Raw genomic sequence first — 20,204 nt, forward strand, 5'->3', positions numbered from 1 at the left:
CAACTTCTTGCCGTTGCTCGACGACCTGTCGTTGTTACCGTCATCTCGCGACGCGCGACGCGGGGCCCGCCCGCCGCGATGCCGCCGCCGCGCCTGTCCGAGCCCCGCGCGCGCTCGCGCGTCGCGGCGCCGACGACGTCGACGACGTCCGCGGCCATAGTGGAGGCGGCGAAGACGATACGCGACGTCCTCGCGAGAGGCCTCGAGCCGCGCGTCCCCAAGCGCGATGCCGCGTCGTCGAAAGAGAACGCCGTCCCGACGCGCGGCGCGCCGCTGCTCGCAAAGTTCCGCGAGATGCAAGCGGACCGCGCGGAGCAAGACCGCGTCGTCGCCGCCCTCCGCGCGATGATCCTGAAGAACGCGTCCGCGGCGGGCGCGCCGACGACCGACGCCGCGATCGACGCGGAGGTGAACGCCGCGCTCTTCCCAGGCGTGCGCGTGGACGCGAACGACCCGTCGCGAACCATCGCGCCGGGCGCGTCTCGAGAGATGCTCATGCGCGAGGTCAGGCTCCTTCGCGCCGCGCGCGCGAAGGGCGCGGTGACGGAGATGACGGACGGCCCGAAGCGCTTGGGCGGCGGCGGCGAGTACGCCGCGCGCGCGGAGCTGCAGCGCGTCGCGAAGGCGTTGGAAGACATCGCCGTCGCCGCGTCGTTGGACGCGGACGTCGACGACGAGACGAAAGCCGCCGCCGCCGCCGCCGCGTCGAGGCGTCGCGCCGCCGGCGGCGGCGTCGCGGCGGGCGGCGCCGGGCGCAGGAAGTCCGTCCCAGGAGGACGCGCGCGGGCGCCGGTCGCGACGCCGCCGCCGCGAAGACATTCTTCGGGAGGACCCACGCCGCCGGGCTCCGAAGGCGCGCGAACGCCCACCGCGGGAACCGACGCTTTCAGCCACGGCGCGCTCGCGCTCGTGGAGGTCGAGGCGCGCCTGCGGAGGCAGCTCGAGTCGCAGTCCGCGAAACTCGAGGACGCGCAGCGACGGATGGACGAGGCGCGCGCCGCCGAATCGGAGCGCGAGGCGCGGGAATCGCGCGCGAGCGCGGACGCGGCGAAGCGCGCCGTCGAAGCCGCCGACGCGAGAGCGGCCGCGGCGGAGGCGCGAGCGAAGGACGCGCACGCGATCGCGGACGCGAAAGCGCGCGCCGCGGAGGCGGTCGCGGAGGCGAGAGCGAACGCGGCGGCGACGGAGGCGAAAGCCGCGGCGGCGGTGGCGGAGACGAACGCGAAGGCGAACGCGGAGATGGAGCTGTTGAAGCGTTCGGCGACGCTCGAACGCGCGGCGTCGCGACGCGCGTACGAAGAGATCTCTGCGTCGATGGCGATGACGCCGCGGTCGCCGATGCCGATGGGGTTTCCTCCCGCGACGCCCACGACGCCCGGCGCGGACTCCGCGACGTACTACGAACGCGGCGGCGGCGAGTTCGGAACGACGACGCCGTTCGCGGCCAAGGACGTCGTCGACGACGTCGTCGACGAACTCCGCGCGGAGATCGCGCGCGAAGTCGACAGGGAAGAGAAGAACGAGAAGCTCAAGCGCGAGCTCGACGCGCTGCACGAGAAGACCGTGATGGATTCGAAGCATCGCGACGCCGCGCTCGTCGCGCGCATGACGGCGACGATCGCCGACATCTCGCGATCGTCCGCGGACGCGCAAGTTAAGCGCACGCGCGCGGCGTTGGAGGAGGCGCTGAGCGAAAACCTGTCGGCGCACGCGGCGACCGCGGCGGAGAACGCGAAGAAACTCGAGGAGGACATCGCGGCGACGCGCGACGAAGCGCGGCGCGTCGCGGACAGGCTGGCGGCGATGGACGCGACGCAGCGGGACGCGTCTCTCGCGGCGACCGCCGCGGTGGGCGACGCGACCACCGCGGTGAAGGAGACGCGCGCGCTGCAGCGGAAGCTCGTCGCCGCGCAGATGGACGCTAAACTAGGGTGGCAAGAGGTGCAGAAGCTGCACCTCGCGAAGATGGAGCGGCTCGCCGGGAAGCTCGGTCGGTTGGACGAGCGAGAGCGCGACCTCGCGAACGAGCTCGCGGAGACTCGCGTGCGGTTGGAGGTGGAAACGCGCGAGCACGCGCGCGCGAGGGAAGCGATGGAGCGCGTCGCGATCGACCTCGAAGCGGAGCGCGCGGCGCGGCGAGACGCCGAATTAAGCGCCGCGAAGGCGGCGCACGCCGCCGCCAACGCGCGCGACGCGGCGACGCGCGAGATATCCAAGGCGCGCGAGGACGCGAGCCGCGCGGTTGCTCAGAACCGCGCGCGATTCGAGTCGTTCGCCGCGGGCGGCTCGATGACGCGCGCGGCCGCCGCGCAGGCGGCGATCATCGAATCGCTTCACGGGGAGCTCGCGGAGAGCGAGCGGCGGACGAGCAGCGTGGAGGCGGATCTGTTTGAGTCGATGCGACGGCTGCGAGGATACGCGGGGGATTTGTCCGCGGCGCGGTCGGAGCTCGTGATGTTACGCGCGGAGTTGGCGCGGCGACGCGCGGACGACGCGAGGAGGGCGAAGGCGCGCGGCGGCGGGAAAGGCGTCGGCGCGGCGTTCGAGCCGGGCGTCGCGCCGGACGACGAGACGGGCACGCCGCGCGGGGACGACGACGAAGACGACGTCGGAGCGGCGAGCGGCGGGGGCGCGTCCGCCGCGAACGCGATGGACGCGTCGCCGGACACGAAGAAGGCGATGGCGGCGAGCGAGGACGCGCGGCGGACGCTCGTGGAGCTCACGGGCGGCGCGGAGAGCGACTTTTACGACGAGCGATGACACCACGAAGGTTGGTGATCGTTTTTATAGGATATTCATCAGAACACGACGTGATAGCCCTACGCGACGCGCGCGCCCTTCTCTTCCTCCTCCCGCGCGCGCCGCGATCACCCTTGCTTCCCGAGCTCAAACTTCCGCATCATGTTCAGGGTGTTGTGCACGAACCCGTCCGCGATGCCGCAGACGCTGTACACCCCGCCGACGATCGCCATGAGCGTCGTGATGAAGTGATAAAACGGCTCTCTCTCCTCCGTCACGACCACCTGCACCGGGCTCGGGTTGAAGTGAAATTTCGCCCGCGGCAGCTCCCTCGTCGTCACCAACGCGTGCGAGTGCTGCGTGTACTCGTACGCGTGATACGCGACGTACGACCCCGCGGGCCGCAACGTCGTGAGCACCGTCTGAAGGTAGTGCTCGTGCGTCACGTTCGTCTGCAGGCTGCGGAACGTGACTCCGGCGAGCTTGTCGTGCCAGTTCGACGACGCCCCTCTCTCTCTCCCTCCTTCTCGCGTCGTCATCGCGAACGGATCCGGCGCCTGCGTCCCGCCCGCGTCGGCGGCTTTGTAACGCTCGAGCGCTTTCAGTTTATTCCGCCCGAGCTGGTTCCCGAAGAAGAGGTGGTTCACCGTGTGCGTCATGTTCATCTCCTCCGGGTGGAACGAGTGCGAGTTCGAGTTCGCGGTGATCCACACGTGTCCGGGGACTTTCTTCGCGAGAACGAATCCGGTGACGGAGCACCCCGGCCCTTTCACCGCGCGCACGCTCTCGTGCCGGAGCGCTTCCTCTCTGGTCACCACCGCGCGCGACTCCGTCTTGTCCGCCTCTTCGATCTTCCAGTCCGGGAGGAGGTGGAACGCGAACTCCGTGATCGCCTCCAACGTGCGGTCGCCGTGGTAGGACGCGTGGTCGTGCTGGTTCCCGATGGCGACGTCGTCGCTGCCTTCGGTGTAGACGCGAATCGTGGGATACCCGGTGACTTGTTCCCGCGTGCACAGGTTGAGATGCCGCGTGCAGTCCACCTTGGCGAGCACGACGCGATTTCTCGACCCTTTCGGATACTTCGAGTGCACCTTAATCCCCGCCGCCTCCCACGTCGGCTCTAACCGGCGGCACCACGGGCACCACGGCGCGTGGTAGTTCACGAGCAGCACCGTGGATGCCTTTTTGTGCTTCTCGAACGACCGCGGGTCGAGGTCGTGCACGGGCTCCGGGTGGGACGGATCTTCCGGCGTCCGCGCGACGAGCTCCTTGTGCGATCGCACGAGATCGACCGCGCCCGCGTGCTCGTCGTCGTCCGCGTGCCTCCCGTGCGCGTTCGGCCCGCGATCGCGATCCCACTCGATCGCGCCGAGCGGCGTGCCGTCGCGAGCGAGCGCGCGCTTGAAGACGGTCTTCGTGAGGTTGTACCGATTCAGTCCCATCGCGTCGCCCACGTCCACGCTCGCGAACTCGCACGACAGCGCGGGGAAAGACACGTTGAAGTTGATCTTCATCATGTCCCCGTCCAGGCTTCGGTCGACGACCACCTTGGTCTTCCACGTCGGCGTCGCGTAGCGTCCGATCTCGGAGACGAGGAGGAGCGCGATCAGCAGCGCGCTTCCGATGGAGATCACGCTCCCGGGGACGGTGCCCTCGGACATGTCACGCGGGATCTTGCGGTAAAAGTCCACGCTGCGCAGCTTCGCGCGAGAGAAGAGGCCCATGGTGGGTTTGGAGTGGGGAGACCGGCGAGGCGAGAGCGCGTCGCGAAGTGACGGCGGACGCGGCCGTCGCTTCGATGATGAACAAATTATTTTCTGGTCGGACAGCGTTGCTGCGGCCGCTCGACGACCGGCGCGGCGATCGATCCGTTTGTTTGACCGGCGGCGAGCTCGTTTTCAAGTTCTCCTTCCCCGCGTCAGTCGTCATTCTCGTCGCACGGTCTTCGAACCCGTCGTCGTCTCTCGTCTTCAAACTCACTCACCATGCGTGAAGTCATCTCCATCCACATCGGCCAGGCCGGTATCCAGACCGGTAACGCGTGCTGGGAGCTCTACTGCCTCGAGCACGGGATCCAGCCTGAGTACGTCCTCGCCCGGGATTTGATTTCTTCGCCGTTCAAACGGGAATGAAGCGTGTTCCCTTTTCGGATCTCCGGTTCTCGCCGCCGCGTCTCGCGCGGTGCGCGCCGTTCGGCCTCGTTCGCGGACAGTATCTTCACGCGCGCCGTCTCGCGTGAAATGTCCGCGCGTGGGGGCGAACGTCGTGTCGCGCGCGAGGCGCGCGCGCGGATTCCGTTTTCGTCCGTTGACCATTTTTTACGCTTCCGGGGGAAAAGCTTGAAATCCTCGTCGTCTCCATCTTGCTGACCTTCTTCGCGTTCTCTTTCTCTTCGACAGCGGCCAGATGCCCTCCGACAAGACCATCGGCGGCGGCGACGACGCCTTCAACACCTTCTTCTCCGAGACTGGCGCTGGCAAGCACGTCCCCCGCTGTGTCTTCCTCGATCTCGAGCCCACCGTGATCGACGAGGTCCGCACCGGCACGTACCGCCAGCTGTTCCACCCCGAGCAGCTCATCTCCGGCAAGGAGGACGCCGCGAACAACTTCGCCCGTGGTCACTACACCATCGGCAAGGAGATCGTCGACCTCTGCCTCGACCGCATCCGCAAGCTCGCGGACAACTGCACGGGTCTCCAGGGCTTCATGGTCTTCAACGCTGTCGGCGGTGGTACCGGCTCCGGTCTCGGTTCCCTCCTCCTCGAGCGCCTCTCCGTGGATTACGGCAAGAAGTCCAAGCTCGGCTTCACGGTGTACCCCTCCCCGCAGGTGTCCACCGCCGTCGTTGAGCCGTACAACTCCGTGCTCTCCACGCACTCGCTCCTCGAGCACACCGACGTCGCCGTCATGCTCGACAACGAGGCCATCTACGACATCTGCCGCCGGTCCCTCGACATCGAGCGCCCGACGTACACGAACCTTAACAGGCTCGTCGGCCAGGTCATCTCCTCCCTCACGGCGTCTCTCCGTTTCGACGGTGCGCTCAACGTCGACATCACGGAGTTCCAGACCAACCTCGTGCCGTACCCGCGCATCCACTTCATGCTTTCGTCGTACGCCCCCGTCATCTCGGCGGAGAAGGCGTACCACGAGCAGCTCTCCGTCGCGGAGATCACCAACTCCGCGTACGAGCCGGCGTCTATGATGGCCAAGTGCGATCCCCGCCACGGCAAGTACATGGCGTGCTGCCTCATGTACCGTGGCGACGTCGTCCCCAAGGACGTCAACGCCGCCGTCGCGACGATCAAGACCAAGCGTACGATTCAGTTCGTCGACTGGTGCCCGACCGGTTTCAAGTGCGGTATCAACTACCAGCCCCCGACCGTCGTTCCGGGTGGCGATCTCGCCAAGGTGCAGCGCGCCGTGTGCATGATCTCCAACTCCACCGCGATCGCGGAGGTGTTCTCCCGCCTCGACCACAAGTTCGACCTCATGTACGCCAAGCGTGCGTTCGTCCACTGGTACGTCGGCGAAGGTATGGAGGAGGGCGAGTTCTCCGAGGCCCGCGAGGATCTCGCCGCCCTCGAGAAGGATTACGAGGAGGTCGGCGCCGAGTCCGCTGAGGGCGACGGCGAGGAGGAGGCTGAGGAGTACTAAACAGCGCGCCAAACGCGCGAGCGCCCGAACGTAGTTTTTTTCCCGAAACGCTGCTTCGAGCGCCTCCGTTCGTACCCTTCACACGGTCGAACGAAAGGTCCCGCAGTTAGTGCGTGCATCGAACACCGCAGCCTAGGGTCTTCTCGACCGAGATATATTTGTAAGAGCGATGTCCCGTTGTTCTTAAACGAATCCGTCGTCGTGTTCCTCCCTCCCGCGGCGTCGACGCCAGTTTTGGCGCCCGCGCACCAGCCTCTGTTTCCCGCCACCGCGCGGACAACTCATCAGCACGCGTGAAGAAAATGTAATTGCCCGCCGTCGTCAAACGACGCCCGGCAGCGCCGCGGACGTAGCCGCACGATGCGCGTCCGCGTCGCGGGCCTCCCCCCCACGCTCGACCCCGGCGAGACCGAACCCCTCCCCGGGTCGTTCGACGCCGCGGTGACGCGATGGGGTCACGTCGCGTGGGCGGGCGAGAACGGCGTGTGCGTGTGGGGCGGCGCCCCCGGCGCGGACGGCAAGGAGGTCCTCGTCCTCGGCCGCGACGCCGCGCGACGGCGGACGCGGAAGCTCACGACGGGCGAGGCGCCGATCGCGAGGGAGGCGCACTCGGTCGCGCCCGTCACCCGAAACGCGTCCACCGCGCGCGTCATCTTCGGCGGCTTCGCGGAGGAGCGCGGCGGCGACGCGATCGGCGACGACGACGACGCGCGCCGCGCGTCGCACGGCCGCCCGCTGAACGACGCGCATCTCCTCGACGATAAGCTCGCGTGGCGCCGCCTGCGACCGAAGGGCGCGGAGCCGACGCCGAGAGGCGATCACGCCGCGGTCGCGATCGCGCACGACAAGGTGCTCGTGCACGGCGGATGCACGTCGCGCGGTCCGGGCTCGCCCGCGATTCTCCTAAACGATTGCCACGTCCTCACCGTCCAATGCCGCGGCGCCGCGTGGACGTCCTCGGTGAAGATCGAGTCGCGGTGGGACGCGATCGCGAACGCGACGGGCGCGAAGCCGTCGCCGCGGTCGAACCACACCGCCGTGCACGTCCCGGACGGCGACTTCGGCGACGACTTGGAGCGACGCCTCGGCGACGAAGCTTCCGGCGCGATGAGAATACCGGACGCGCGGCACGGCGGCGGCGTCGTCTACGTCTTCGGCGGGGCTGTGAACGTGAATAAAACGGACCGTTCGCGAGCGTTAGTGGACGTCAGCGACGACCTCTTCGCGTACGACGTCGACGACCGGCGGTGGAGCAAGCTCCGGAGGCCGTACGTCACGAGCGGGAAGAGCAAGAGGTGGCCGAGCGCGCGGTGCGGGCACAGCGCCGACGTGGTGCGCGCGTCGGCGCTCGGCGCGGCGGCCAGAGACGCCGGGTGGTCGTCGGACAGCCGCGTCATGCTCGTGTACGGCGGGATCGACGCGAAAGGAAACGCGCTGAACGATCTCTGGGCGCACTGCTTCGACGCGAAGGAGTGGGCGGAGGTTTCGCTGGGCCCCCGCGACGGCGCGGGCGCGCCGCCGCCGCGGTTTTTGCACACGGCGACGGCGTGCCACGGCGGCCGGTTCGTCGTCGTCGGCGGGATCGAGGCGCCGGGGGCGGCGAACGGCGCCGCGAGCTTAGCGAGCGAGTTCGAGGTGACGCTGGAGAGCGCGGGCGAGCCGTTCGAGCCGTTCGCGCTGGAGATTCCGCTGAGCGAGATGGAGGAGGAGGAGGACGCGGAGGAGGAGGAGGAGGAGGAGGAGGAGGAGGAAGAAAAAGAAGCGGAAGCCTCGCCCGCGCGCCCGGCGGCGGCGGCGGCGGCGAAACCGCCTAGCCGCGTCCCCGCGTCCCCGCGCGTGATCAAGAGCGCGGGGCCGCTGAAGAAGCGCGCGACCGCGACCGCGACCGCGACCGCCGCGGTCGTCCCCCCGAAACGCGAGCGCACGCCGCTGCCGGCGGCGCCGCCGCCGGCGCGCGACGAAGACGACGACGACTGCGAGACGACTGAAATTTTGGACGCCGCGACGCGAGGCAAGCAGGGGTCGACGCCGTCGCCCGAGGTCACCGCGCAGTTTGGCGCGTCGTCCGCGAAGGTGGAGAAGGGAGATGAGATCGTCCAGAGACTGAAGACGGTCGCGGAGCGGCCGCGGCAGCCCGAGGGAGCGGCGACGGCGAGACGAGGCCCCGCTACGGGAGAGCGGGGACGCTCGGATGAGGACGCGCCGTCGACGAAACGCGCCAAGGTGGCCTCCGACGACGACGACGACGACGCCGACGCCGTCGCCGATGAGGACGGCGATCGCGGCGGCCCCGACGGCGGGCGCGGCGGGCGAGGCGGCGGGCGAGGACGCGGACGAGGCAGAGGCCGCGGCCGCGGCAGAGGAAAACAGGAGGAGGAGGAGGAGGAGGAGGCGCCGCCGCGAAACTGGCGCGCCGCCGCGAGGACGGTTCCGGAGATCGCGCAGCCGGGCGTGCGCGTCGTGACCGACGCGGCGGACGCCGCCGCCGCTGACGACGACGACGACGACGACGACGACGACTCGAGCGAAGAAGACGCCGCCGCGCCGACGACGGCGGCGGCGGCGGCGGCGGCGAACCCGGCGACCGCGAGAGCCGCCGCGCACGCGGGCAGGGTGATCGCGGCGCCGGGTTTCCGAACCGTGAACGACGACGCGCCGAGCTCGGAGTCCGACTCCGAGTCGGACGGCGGCGGCGCGGGGGAAGACGACGACGACGACGACGACGACGACGACGACGACGACGGAGACGACGACGACGACGACGACGCGGAGATGGACGAGGGGTTCCGGCTGTCCCCGACCGCGGTGGAAGGCGCGGCGGTCGACGTGGGGCAAGCTGCCAACGGCGCCGGCGCTGGCGCCGCCGCCGGCCCGAGTAACAGTAAGAGCTCCGGCGCCGTGGGGCTCCGCGCCGCGGACGCCGCGGACGCCGCGCTCGTTCAAGTCGATACTGCGCCGCGCGACGCCGTGTCGGACGGCGGCGGCGGCGGCGGCGGCGGCGACGACGACGACGACCTGGAGCCCTTAAACACGTGGGCGGACGTCGGCAACGCCGCCGTCGGCGACGCCACCTCCCCCGCCGCGCCGGACGACGACGCGAACGCCGCGTTGGTCGCCGCCGCGTTGGCCGTCCCCGTTCCGAGCGACGGCCAATCCTTCCACCTGTTCAAGACGTGGCTGTCGATGACGCGCGACAGCGGCATCGAGGGCTTCGACGACGGATTCGTCCCGAGGAGCCAGCGCGAGTTTGAAGAACGCGTCTCGGCCGCGTGGGGGGTCATGACGGCGGAAAAGCGCGTGCACTGGTGCCATCACGCGAGGGACGTCCTCGCGCTCCACGCGAGGCGCGCGGCGGCGAGGTTGATCGCGGGCGGCGGCGCGGGATCGGGCGAGGCGCGCGCCGCGACGTCGAGGTCGAGGTCATCGGACGACGGCGACGGCGACGGCGCCGCGACGGCGACGGCGACGACGGACGCTATGGACGTCGACGACGACGACGACGAAACAGAGAACGCCACGTCATCAGACGACGACGACGTCGCGGTCGACGCGGTCGACGACGACGCGGACGCGGACTACGCCGCGAACCCGTACGGCGACGTGGAGCGGATAGGCGCGAGCATCGACCCGGGCACCGGCGTCGTCACCGGAGGGTTCGACGCGGGGTACTTCGTGCGGTGCGAAATCGGCGGCGAGCGGTTCCGCGGGATGCTTTTTTCTCCCGTGCTCACGACGCAGTGGCGGCGCGGGAGCGGCGGCGACGGTCGCGACCGGTCCACGCTCGTGCTTCCGTCGTACTGTTACCCGGGGTCGTTGGGGTTCGACGGCTCGATCGACGCGGTGGGGTTCACGAACGACGCCGGCGCCGCGGGAGCGGCGCCGGAGACGTGGCGCGTCACCTCGGACGGCGCGAACGTCCCCCCGTCCGCGGTGTACGCGGCGGCGGCGGCGGCGCGCGGGACCCGGGGCGAGAAAAAGGCGGCGCCCGAGGCGCCCGAGGCGAACGGCGGCGGCGCCGGCGGCGGCGGCGGCGAGCGCGCGCGACGGACGAAGTCGGAAGCCGCGGTCCAGGCGGCGCTCGCGAAGGCGCTCCGCGACGATGTGGACGCGAAGAGACGCCGCGAGACTCCCGTGAACGTCGATCTCGACCTGGACCTGGACATCGACGACGTGCCGATCGGGAAGCTCGGGGAGGTGACGGCGGCGGCGGCGGCGGCGGCGAAGCCGCGCGGCCGCGGCCGGCCGAAGGGCGCGACGAACAGGGAGAAAAAACCGGGGAAGTCGACGCCGGCGCCGACCGGGGCGCCGGAATGATCTGAGGAGACGAAACGAAAGAGTGCCTAGAGCAGACTGGAGCGAAGCTCCTGTCTGTAGACACCAGTCACCGTACGAACAGAACGTGCTCCCATCAAAATTAACGTGACACGGCACTAAAGTACGAAGGTACGAAAGTACTTTCGTACTTCGCGCGTGAACGCGCCTCCTCTGTTCACCGTTCGCCGCTAGACGCGCGCCACCCCATCGCATCCGTTTCTTCGTCCCCTCCTCCTCAGTGCGTCGGCGCGGACGTGTGCAACCGTCTCTGGTGCTTATTCCCCTCCCCCGCGGCGTGGTCGTCCGCGCCCTCCCCGCCCTCCCCGACTGTCATCGCGCGCGCGCGCTCCTGCAAATTCTTCACCCCGTCCGGCCCCTCCTCGTACTTGGTGTACTGCCCCACCTGCACGTTCGCCTCCCCGGTCCACCCGGCGCCGGTCCGCGCCTCCATTTTCGGGCCCTTCTCCGAGAGCTCCTTCACGAACCGGTCGCACGCGCGCACGAACACGGCGCGCAACGCGTCGAACACCGCGTCTTTGAACGGCACCTCTTGCTTCACGCCGAAGACGAAGTCGAAGTCGTCGTCGTCCACCGTGAAGTTCGTCTCCAGGAAGCCGTGTATCGGCATCCCGTCGCCCACCTTCCCGGCCCAGTCCAGCTTGATGTCGAAGTCGTACCCGCAGACTTTCTTCCCCTTGCGCACGTGCACCCAGCACTCGCCCGTGATGACTCTCTCCACTAGCTTCACGTCGAGGTCGAGCTCGATGTCCTCGTGCGCGATGCGATCGCGGACGACCGCCTTGTGCAGGAGCTCGCGCATTCGCTTCACGCCCCAGTCGTCGAGCTTCGTCTCGTCGAAGTGGAAGTTTTTGTGCTGCTGCGCGCTCGCGTCGGACGCGGCGGACGACGGCGCGGCGGACGCGGCGGGTTTCGACGACGGCGTCTCCTGCGGTTTCTTCTTCGTCCGCGCGTCGTCGTCGTCCGAGTCGTCGTCCGTGTCGATGTTGTCGAACTTGCTGTAGTCGATCGGCATCGCGCGCGACGTCGCGGGCGCGCGGGCGGCGCGGGGGGGGGGGGCGAGGCGAGGCGCGCGGGGGCGAGCGAGGGCGACGCGCCGCGGTGGTGCGTCGCGGTGGCGCGCGCGACGACGATGATGATTGAGGCGACGGGATGGATCTCTCTACAGGGTAGCTCTCTCGTGGAAGAAAAATTCTGGACTGTTCCTGTCGGTCGGCGACGGCGACGCTCTGGTCGCGAACGACGCCCTTCGCGCGCGGCATCAGCGCCTCCCCCGTCCGCTTCGTCGCGGGTGTAGGGGGAGGGCTTCACGGTACGCGCGCGGCGGGCATCCTTCGCGGCCGAGCGATGACGCGGGTCGCCGACGGCGATCGGCGGAGGGGACGAGAGGAGAGACGTCAGATCTCACGCATCGTCGTCGCGGTGACACATCGTCGTGCGTCACGTCTGTTGCGTCTCCTCCGCGGACGACGACCGCCAGCTGGGAGCGCTCGGCCGACGCGCCTAGCTCACGGCGCACATCCTGCACTTGCGGGGGCACTGGCACCGGTCCTCCTCGGGCACGCCCCGCAGAGCTTGCTCGATGTGCATGCCTCATCCTTGCTGCGACGGCGACGGGGGCGGGGAGCGTCATCACGGAAAGCGAAGCGAATTTCACACAGCTGTGTGGCGCGGGATGGATGGATGGGAGGAAAACGAGCGCGCGACGCGAACGACGCGGGACGCGCACCCAGGTGGGCTTGCCGCATTTGCCGCACGTCGTTCGAGAGCACATTCTCGCGGGAGTGTCGAGGGTCGCGATGGAGTCGGCGCGCGCGTCGAGGGTGTGACGCGGACGGAACGGCGAAGACGCCCGAACCGCGTTCGTCTACTCGGCGAGGACCGTTGAAGCGGCAGTCGGCGACTCGGCGTCGTCGGCGCGTCCGAGAGTCTCCGGGCGTTTCCTTCGCTTCGCGCGACGACGCCGCGACGCCACTCCCGCGGGCGCCGGCGAGGATGACGCCGCCGCCGTCGGCGGCGCCGCCGCCCGCGCGGCGTGCGTCGACGACGACGGCGAGACCGGCCCCTCATCGCGGCGGCGGCGGCGGCGGCGGCGGTCCCGCGCGCAGCCTCGAGTTGCACGTCTCGCTCTACAACATCCCCGACGCGCTCGCGTCGCGTCAGCCCCCCCCGCGCGTCTTCGCCGCGCTCCTCGCGGAGCTCCCGCCGAGCACGAAGGACCGAGGACGCGTCGGCGTCGCGCGCGTCCACGAGCGGCACGCGCGATGGCGCGTCGCGGGCGTCACGGAGCCCCAGCTCGTTCGCGTCGACGCGTCGATCCTCCGCTTCGTCGTCCCGACGCACGTCGACGGGCTCGTCGGCGACCGCCTCCACCGCCGCGCCGCGATCGCCGTCTACGAGATCCCCGACGGCGACGACGGCGACGACGTGTACGTCGCCGCGGACGAGTGCGTGCCGCCGGATTCGCGCCCGACGATCGACACGCGGCGCCTGGACGAGATGACGTACGTCGGCGAGGCGCGCGCGCACGTCGTGGAGCTGCTGCGACGCGTGCAGGGCGACGACGCGGAGAAACGTTCGCGCGACCGCCCGGACGCGTCGCGACGGGTCCAGTACGCGCTCGCGCGGAACCCGATTCGATGCGTCGTCGTCGTCGACGACGACGAGGATGACGGCGATGGCGACCTCGGCGTTTCAGGATCAGTCACCGCCTCAGCATCAGCGACCCTAAACCCCGCGTGGGAGGGCGCCGCCGTGGAGATCCTCGCGTCGCGGCCGAGGCACTGGCCGCGGCCGGGACCCGCGGAAGCCGGCGTCTTTTTCCTCGACGCCGAGGTGCGTTCTATACACTGGTCCCCATACGACCGCGTTCGCGTGGTGAACGCCGATCCTTAAGGACTTTTGCCGGCGCATCTCTGCGCCCACACCTCGCTTTCAATCCTCGTCCTCGACGCCTTTCAACTCCGCTTCTGACGCCTTTGAACTCCACCCCGACGTCGCTTCGTATGGAACGACCCCGAGCTCGTCTTCTCGCCGCTCTTCCCGCACGCGCCGAAGGACATCGAGCGCGTTTACGTCCGAATCCTCCGCTGGGTCGGGGACGGGTACCAGCCCATACACAGCACGCTCGTCGCGCACGGCGACGTCCCGGGCGCGGGCGCGGTGTACGCGGAGCCGAGGAGCGGTAAGAAGGGCGCCGTGCCGCGGTGGCGCGCGAAACTCCACGAGACGGCGATCGCCGTCGCGTGCCTCCACGGCGGCGGCGGCGACTCGAACGCCGTCTACGGCCGCGCGCCTCTCGCCTCCGCGGTCGTCGAGCGCGTCGACGGCGACGTCGGCGACTCGGACGCCGCGAGAGCGCGCGCGGCGAGGTATCTTCCCCCGGGGGACGTCCCGTGGCGCGTCGAGGCGATCGCGCGGTTGACGCGCGGGAAAGACGTGCTCCTCGGCTGGGTCGACGTCACGCTGAGCGAGCTGTGCGACGCGGGCGCGGCCGCGAGCGAGGACGCGCCCGCGCGTTTCGACTGCGAGCTCGTCCCGCACGAGAGCGATTTCGAGTGCGCGAGGATTAACCCCGCGCGAGGCGACGCGCCGGCGGTGCTCGAGGTGTACGGGTTCCGCCTGAGGGCGGGGAACGGGGAGAAAGCACGGGGACCCGCCGCGGCGGCGACGGCGACGGGCGCGGGCGCGGAGAAAAAAAGAGTCGCCGCGGCGGCGGCGGCGGCGACGTCGGAGAAGGAGAACGAGGACGAGAGAGAGAGACCCGAGAGACGCGAGAGGATGACCGCCATGGAGGAAGCGGAGGAGGAGGAGGAGGAGGAGGAGGCGTTCGAGAAGAGAGAGGAAGAGGTCGATCTCGACGCCGCCGTCGCGGTTCCTCGAACGCCCGCGCCTCCGTCGGCGGCGACGGCGGCGGAGGACGACGACGACCCGGAATACACCGCGGCGATGCGCGCGATGCGATCGCTGCGCGTCGACGGCGGCGACGACGACGCGAACGACGACGCGAACTTCCTCGACGATAGCGACGTGGACTCCGAGGAAGCGCGGCTCGACGCGGTCGTCTCCGGGCTGTCTCGCGCGGCGCGCGCGAAGCTACGTCGGACGCCGCCGCCGCCGCCGCGGTCGTCGACCCGCGGCGGGAGGGCTTCGACGGCGAGGGCGACGAGACCCACCGCGAGACCGACGGCCGCCGCGACGACGTGCGCGCGCGCGAGGCCGGTCGCGGGAGCCGCGAACCGCCGAGGGTGGAGCTCCACGTTGTCGAAGCCGAAAGAGACCCCGCCGCCGGTGAGCATGGCGCAAGAGCTCAGAAGCCGCGCGTACGACGGCGCGAAGATCGCCGCGGCGGCGGCGTCGGCGCCCGCGCGACGGAAGACGCGGACGATGCGGCCGTTCGAGGAGCTGTCCCCGCGGTCGCGGTGGCACGCGGAGAAGGAGAGGACGAGAGGCGCGACGGCGACGAAGCCGGGGATGCTGCCCGCGCGCCGGGAAGCTGTCGATCGACCGCCGGGCGACGACGACGACGACGACGACGACGACGCCGTCTCGGAGGTGTCGTTCGTCGCCCCGGTGCGCGCGCTGCTGCATCGCGCGGTCGTCGCGCAGCACGCGAGAGAGGTCTCGAGCGCGGCGGCGCGCACGCCCGGCGTCGCGTCCGTGCCGGCGGCGTTTCACGACGAAGACGACGAGGAAGAAGAGGAGGACGTCGGCGGCGGCGGCGGCGGCGGCGACAAAGAAAACGACAGCCCCGCGTCCGCGCCGACGACGAGCCTCACGCCGTCGCCGCCGCGGCGCGTCGCCTCGGATCACTCCACGCCGTGGAAGGCGGCGTCCACGTCCAAACACAAGAAGGATTCGAAGCCGCCGAACCCGGAGCTCATCGCCGCCGCGGACGCCGCCGTGCGCGCGGCGCTCGTGGAGAAGCTCGCGTCGCACACTAAAGGTGCGTTCTATACACTGGTCCCCATACGACCGCGTTCGCGTGGTGAACGCCAATCCTTAAGGACTTTGCCCGGCGCATCTCTCCGTCCACCCCTCGGTTTCGATTCCCGCCCTCGACGCCTTTCAACGCCAACTGACGCATTTCAACTCCACCCCGGCATCGCTTCGTGTGGAACGACCCTAAAGCCGAGCTCGTGGACACGGCGCTTCGCATTCGTCAGGAGCTCCTCGTGAAGTTCAGGGGGCAGCTCAGGTGGTTGGAGCAGAGGCGCGCGCGCGAGGCGAAGGAGGCCGCGGTGGTGTACAGAGCGAGCGGCGCGGGGAAGGGCGCGACGGGGGTCGCTCGGGGCGCGAGATGAGATGGAGGTTGTCGCGCGTAGGCGCGGCGACGAGTTGTTAGTTCGCCCACTGTGTATGATAGCGGAGGGCGATTTTTATGCAATTCCCGATTTGGCGCGTCCGAGCCGAGCCGGTCGACCGTCGTCCGATTCCGCGATCGTGGTCCAACGTCGCCCCGCGCCCTTCGCGGCCACACCACCGCCGCGCGTCCCTCGGCGACCGCGTCGGCAGCACCACCGCGCGCGCGTCGATACACCGCGCGATTCGGGCGTCGTCGTCGTCGTCGAAACGCCGCGCGTCGGGATGACGACGGGCACGTACTTCGAGCGCCTCGCGGCGAAATCCGCGGTGGACGTGAACCGCGATTCCCCGCCGAGGGATTCGCGCGCGTCGCCCGGACACCACGGTCCCGCGGGACGACCGAAGAACTTGATGGACCCGACGGACGGGACGATGCCGTGGGCCCCGAGCGCGTACGGCCGCGGCGACGCGCCGCTGCCGGTGATCCCGCCGCGGCTCGCGCCGTCCGGCGCGCCGCTCGCGGACGCGGGCGTGCAGTGCGCGCCGTCCGAGGCGACGCGATTTTACCTGCCCAAGGCGGAGCGCGCGCGCGAGGGGCAGGCGGCGCGGCCGTTCGTCCGCGCCGACTTCGACGTCGTGGACGAGGACGTCGACAAGTTCGATAAAGAGCACGTCGAAGAAGAGCGCTTCGACAAGTTCGACGTCATCGCGGCGCAGGAGCACGGCCTGGGCGCGATGGACGACCGAGAGTGGCGCACCATGGCGGATTACGACCGCGTCGACTACGACGTCATGCTCCTCCCCCCCGGACGCGACTACGTCGGGCACCCTCCGCGCGGGTTCGGCCCGCTCGCGCCGGATCTGAAGGTGGCGCTCGAGGCGCTCGACGCCGCGGAGGGGGGCGACGCGCGCGTGCGTCTGACGCACGTCCCGAAGGCGGACGTCGCGGGGACGCGGTGGAGCGCGCTCAACGGAACGCCGACGGGCGTCGGGTCGTTCGACCTGGACCTGGACGCGACGCCGCCGACGCTGACGATGAAGCCGGAGCTCAAGGCGTGGCTCGAGAGGGTCGCGCGGATGCGACCGCGCGCGAAGGACGACCGGGGGCTCCTCGCGAAGCTTCAGGGCGCGGCGATCGCGCACGTGATTCGCGAGCTCGAATCGACCGAGCTCGGCGACGCGTTCGCGGAGCACGTGGGGAACAGCGCGCTTTCGAAGAGCGCGGCGGCGTCCATGAGCGGCGCGATGGCGGAGAACGAGACGCTCAGGGCGCGGATCGAGGAGCTCGAGCTCGAGCTCAAGGCGACGCGGGAGGTGGCGCTGAGCAACCAAGTCGCGGCGCAACAAAAATTCCAAGCCGAGATGGAGGACATGAACCAGAAGCAGAGGGAGCTGAAGAAGAAGTTAAACGCGCTCACCGAGGACGTCACGATGGCGAGGGTGAACTCGAACCGCGCGAACGCCGAGCTCAAAAGGGCGAAGAAGATTTTGGAGAAGCAGGGGTTCAGAGAGAAGGCTCGGCTGGTGCACCACGCCTTGCGCACGGAGATGATGCAGTCGGTCATCGAGGAGAAGGACAAGTCGTTCCGCGAGAACGAGCTTCTGCTCACGGAGGCGCGGCAAGAGGCTGCGTTCGTGGAGCACGAGAAGCTCGACACGAGCTTCCTCCTGTGGGCGGTGGAGAACCACATGACGGAGAACTTCTGGGCCGTGGAGATGTGCCGCGGCATGCACAACCTGATCCTCCCGAAGGGCTGCGCCGTCGTCATGCCGCTGCTGTCCCAGCTGTTCCGCAAGCGGTACTACAGCAACGCGGTGATCCCCGCGGGGTCGGTCATCATCGCCCCGCCGAAGGACTCCCCGCTGGTGGCGCTCATGCAAAAGGGGAAGGGCGGCGGAGGGAGCGGCTCGAGCCGATTGCCCGGCGTCGAGATGTGCCTCCCCGCCAACACGGTGATCGACTTCGAGGACGGCGAGGACGCGCACATCGAGATCCCGGGCGGCACGAAGGTTGTCCTCCCGTCGTCGTGGCTCCCGGACGACCGTCTGTACGAGGTCAGATTGCCGATCGGGACGTCCGTGATGCTTCCCGAGGACATCCGGGAGGACGCGGATGAGGACGGGGCGGACCTCGCGTACGAAATCTTCATGCACATGTACAAGCACAAGCTCATGTCCGAGGACGATGACGATTTCTACGTCGACGCGGCGATGATCGCTCGCGACGAGATGGAGAAGAGGAATGAGGGTGAGGAAACGATGAAGCGCTTACGCAGCCGAAGCGATCAGCACGAATCCGCGAACGTGCGGCGGATGCGTCATAACTCGTCGGCTTCGCGACACGCCGAGTCGGCGATGAAAGCTAAGAGGATGGCGGAGGACTTCAGCAAGAACGGCAAGCAGTTCGGCGTCGCGTGCGTGACGCTGTGGCTCCCGCCGAACACGCGCATAGGCGCCGTCGCCGGCGGTCTCAACCACGTGTTTCTCCCGTCTGGCTGCACGTATTACTTCTCCGGAAACGGGGACTCGTTCGTCCCGCCCGGCGCGATCGTGCGCCTCGCGTCGTTCCCGAGCGATCCGCACCACGTCATGCTCTCGCACGGCACGATCGCGAAGTTCCCGGGCGCGCCCGGAGACGCGGCGGACGGCGACGACGCGTACGCGACGAGTCACGTGGATAACGTCATCCTCCCCGGCGGCGCCGAGGTTATGTTCTCGCGCCCGGGGAAAGCGTTCGTGCCGCAGAACACGGTCGTGCGCGACCAGGCTGGCCGCGAACGCGTGAACGAGTCGTTCCTCGAACAAGAGATGCGCGTGGACGTGGACGAGGTGATGACGATGCCGTGCTTCTTGGGACGGGTCCCGACGTACGAAGAGCTCGCGATGCGAATGACGGATCTCGGGCAAGCCGCGGCGTCGCTCGCGGTGGGCGCGCTGTCTCCATCAGTCGCCGCGTCGATCCTTCACGTGTTCGCCGCGGAACAGGAGAAGTCCAACGAGGTGATCGGGGACGAGACGGGCGTGTCCCTCGCGTTCGACATGGTGAAGTACGCGCGTCTTCAGGCGCTGGGGATCATCGTCGCGAAGATGCCGTTCGAAGACGCGGTGGCGTTTTTAGACGTCATGGAGACGTCCCGCGCGGGCGCCATCATCGGGCACATGGAGGACCACGTCGAGCAGGAGGACATCGAGTCGCGCGAGAAGCTCAAAAACGCGGTGAGCGAGGAGGTGTTGAATCACGCGAGGTCGTGGAACGAGGCGTGGGTGGCGTGTCGCGAGGACGACGACGCCGCGCACGAGAAAATTCTCGACATCGTCACGACGATGCACTTCAAGGTGGCCGCGCGGCTGCTGTGCCGCGCGCCCGCGCAGAGAGCGTCCGGGTATCTCACCGCGTACGCGGAGCGCGACCCCGCGGCGGCGGCGCAGATCTTATCGTGGATGGGATACCTGACGATGAACATCGCCAACTTGAGTTACTTTTACCTGAAGGAGGACGTCGATCGCGCGCGCGCGCTGTTGAAGGTATCGCACGCGAAGAACGAGGGAGAGCTCGTGCAGGCTGTGCGCGCGATCATGCAGTTCTTGGAGAAGACGTTCGGCGTGCGGTGTTCGCTGTTGCGGACGAACTGCGACTGGGACAGCCAGGTGGAGCCGAAGAACATGCGGCCGTACACCATCTTGGAACTCGCGAAGGAAGAAGCCGCCGCGGAGCAGGAGCTGATCAAGCAAGCGGAGACGGAGGCGAAAATTCAAGAGATCATCGCCCAGAAGAACAGGCACGCGGTCGCGGGAGAGAGCTTCTACGGCGAAGTCGTCGCCGCGACGCAGCTGAGCAAGCTGCCGGTGGACTTCAGCATGTTGACCGACGGAGACGACGATTCCGACGACGACGAAATCGACGAAATCGATCGATCCGCCGCCGCCGTCGCCGTCGCCTCCGACGGCGTGCCGTACGTCCCGACGATGTACGACGTCGCGATGGAACTCCTGGACACGCTCGACGACACGCCGATGGACTTGAAGCTCCAAGCCGTGGACGAGCTCAACGTCCTCGCGACGTCGCACGACACCGTCATCAAAGGCGTCGGCCGCGACATGCACATGGACGAGCCGCACGTTCAAGTCGACGGGATCGTCGTCAAGGAGGCGATGTGGATGGCGCGGGTGAA

At 69.1% G+C, this 20,204-nt stretch overlaps 8 protein-coding genes across 8 annotated transcripts; 5 read left to right on the forward strand and 3 right to left on the reverse strand.

Annotated features, from left to right (window-relative positions):
* Nucleotides 1-78: 78 nt before the first annotated feature.
* MICPUCDRAFT_39930 (uncharacterized protein) lies at nucleotides 79-2,760 on the forward strand (the record flags this gene model as incomplete). Its single annotated transcript, XM_003058574.1, has 1 exon — nucleotides 79-2,760. The coding sequence occupies one exon, from the start codon at nucleotides 79-81 to the stop codon at nucleotides 2,758-2,760; it is 2,682 nt and encodes an 893-aa protein (XP_003058620.1).
* Nucleotides 2,761-2,867: 107 nt separating this feature from the next.
* On the reverse strand, nucleotides 2,868-4,463 carry MICPUCDRAFT_17282 (uncharacterized protein; the record flags this gene model as incomplete). The annotated part of the gene is made up of 3 exons (XM_003058936.1): nucleotides 2,868-3,259; nucleotides 3,329-3,965; nucleotides 4,032-4,463. 3 exons carry the CDS (start codon nucleotides 4,461-4,463, stop codon nucleotides 2,868-2,870), a joined length of 1,461 nt encoding a protein of 486 aa, XP_003058982.1.
* Nucleotides 4,464-4,678: 215 nt separating this feature from the next.
* TUA1 (alpha tubulin) lies at nucleotides 4,679-6,584 on the forward strand. The gene is made up of 2 exons (XM_003058575.1): nucleotides 4,679-4,822; nucleotides 5,139-6,584. Exons 1-2 carry the CDS (start codon nucleotides 4,725-4,727, stop codon nucleotides 6,394-6,396), a joined length of 1,356 nt encoding a protein of 451 aa, XP_003058621.1. The 5' UTR covers nucleotides 4,679-4,724; the 3' UTR covers nucleotides 6,397-6,584.
* Nucleotides 6,585-6,756: 172 nt separating this feature from the next.
* MICPUCDRAFT_58343 (uncharacterized protein) lies at nucleotides 6,757-10,710 on the forward strand (the record flags this gene model as incomplete). The annotated part of the gene is made up of 1 exon (XM_003058576.1): nucleotides 6,757-10,710. One exon carries the CDS (start codon nucleotides 6,757-6,759, stop codon nucleotides 10,708-10,710), a length of 3,954 nt encoding a protein of 1,317 aa, XP_003058622.1.
* Nucleotides 10,711-10,945: 235 nt separating this feature from the next.
* MICPUCDRAFT_39933 (uncharacterized protein) lies at nucleotides 10,946-11,743 on the reverse strand (the record flags this gene model as incomplete). The annotated part of the gene is made up of 1 exon (XM_003058937.1): nucleotides 10,946-11,743. One exon carries the CDS (start codon nucleotides 11,741-11,743, stop codon nucleotides 10,946-10,948), a length of 798 nt encoding a protein of 265 aa, XP_003058983.1.
* A 488-nt stretch (nucleotides 11,744-12,231) lies between these two features.
* Nucleotides 12,232-12,502, reverse strand: MICPUCDRAFT_58345 (uncharacterized protein; the record flags this gene model as incomplete). Its single annotated transcript, XM_003058938.1, has 2 exons — nucleotides 12,232-12,320; nucleotides 12,442-12,502. The coding sequence occupies 2 exons, from the start codon at nucleotides 12,500-12,502 to the stop codon at nucleotides 12,232-12,234; spliced, it is 150 nt and encodes a 49-aa protein (XP_003058984.1).
* Nucleotides 12,503-12,723: 221 nt separating this feature from the next.
* Nucleotides 12,724-15,906, forward strand: MICPUCDRAFT_58346 (uncharacterized protein; the record flags this gene model as incomplete). Its single annotated transcript, XM_003058577.1, has 2 exons — nucleotides 12,724-13,563; nucleotides 13,750-15,906. 2 exons carry the CDS (start codon nucleotides 12,724-12,726, stop codon nucleotides 15,904-15,906), a joined length of 2,997 nt encoding a protein of 998 aa, XP_003058623.1.
* A 1,488-nt stretch (nucleotides 15,907-17,394) lies between these two features.
* On the forward strand, nucleotides 17,395-20,056 carry MICPUCDRAFT_68359 (uncharacterized protein; the record flags this gene model as incomplete). Its single annotated transcript, XM_003058578.1, has 1 exon — nucleotides 17,395-20,056. A coding segment is annotated over one exon (2,662 nt), but the record flags the coding sequence as incomplete, so codon positions are not given.
* Nucleotides 20,057-20,204: the final 148 nt, after the last annotated feature.

Source organism: Micromonas pusilla, assembly GCF_000151265.4.
Source record: "Micromonas pusilla CCMP1545 genomic scaffold MICPUCscaffold_5, whole genome shotgun sequence".
Classification (NCBI taxonomy): domain Eukaryota; kingdom Viridiplantae; phylum Chlorophyta; class Mamiellophyceae; order Mamiellales; family Mamiellaceae; genus Micromonas; species Micromonas pusilla.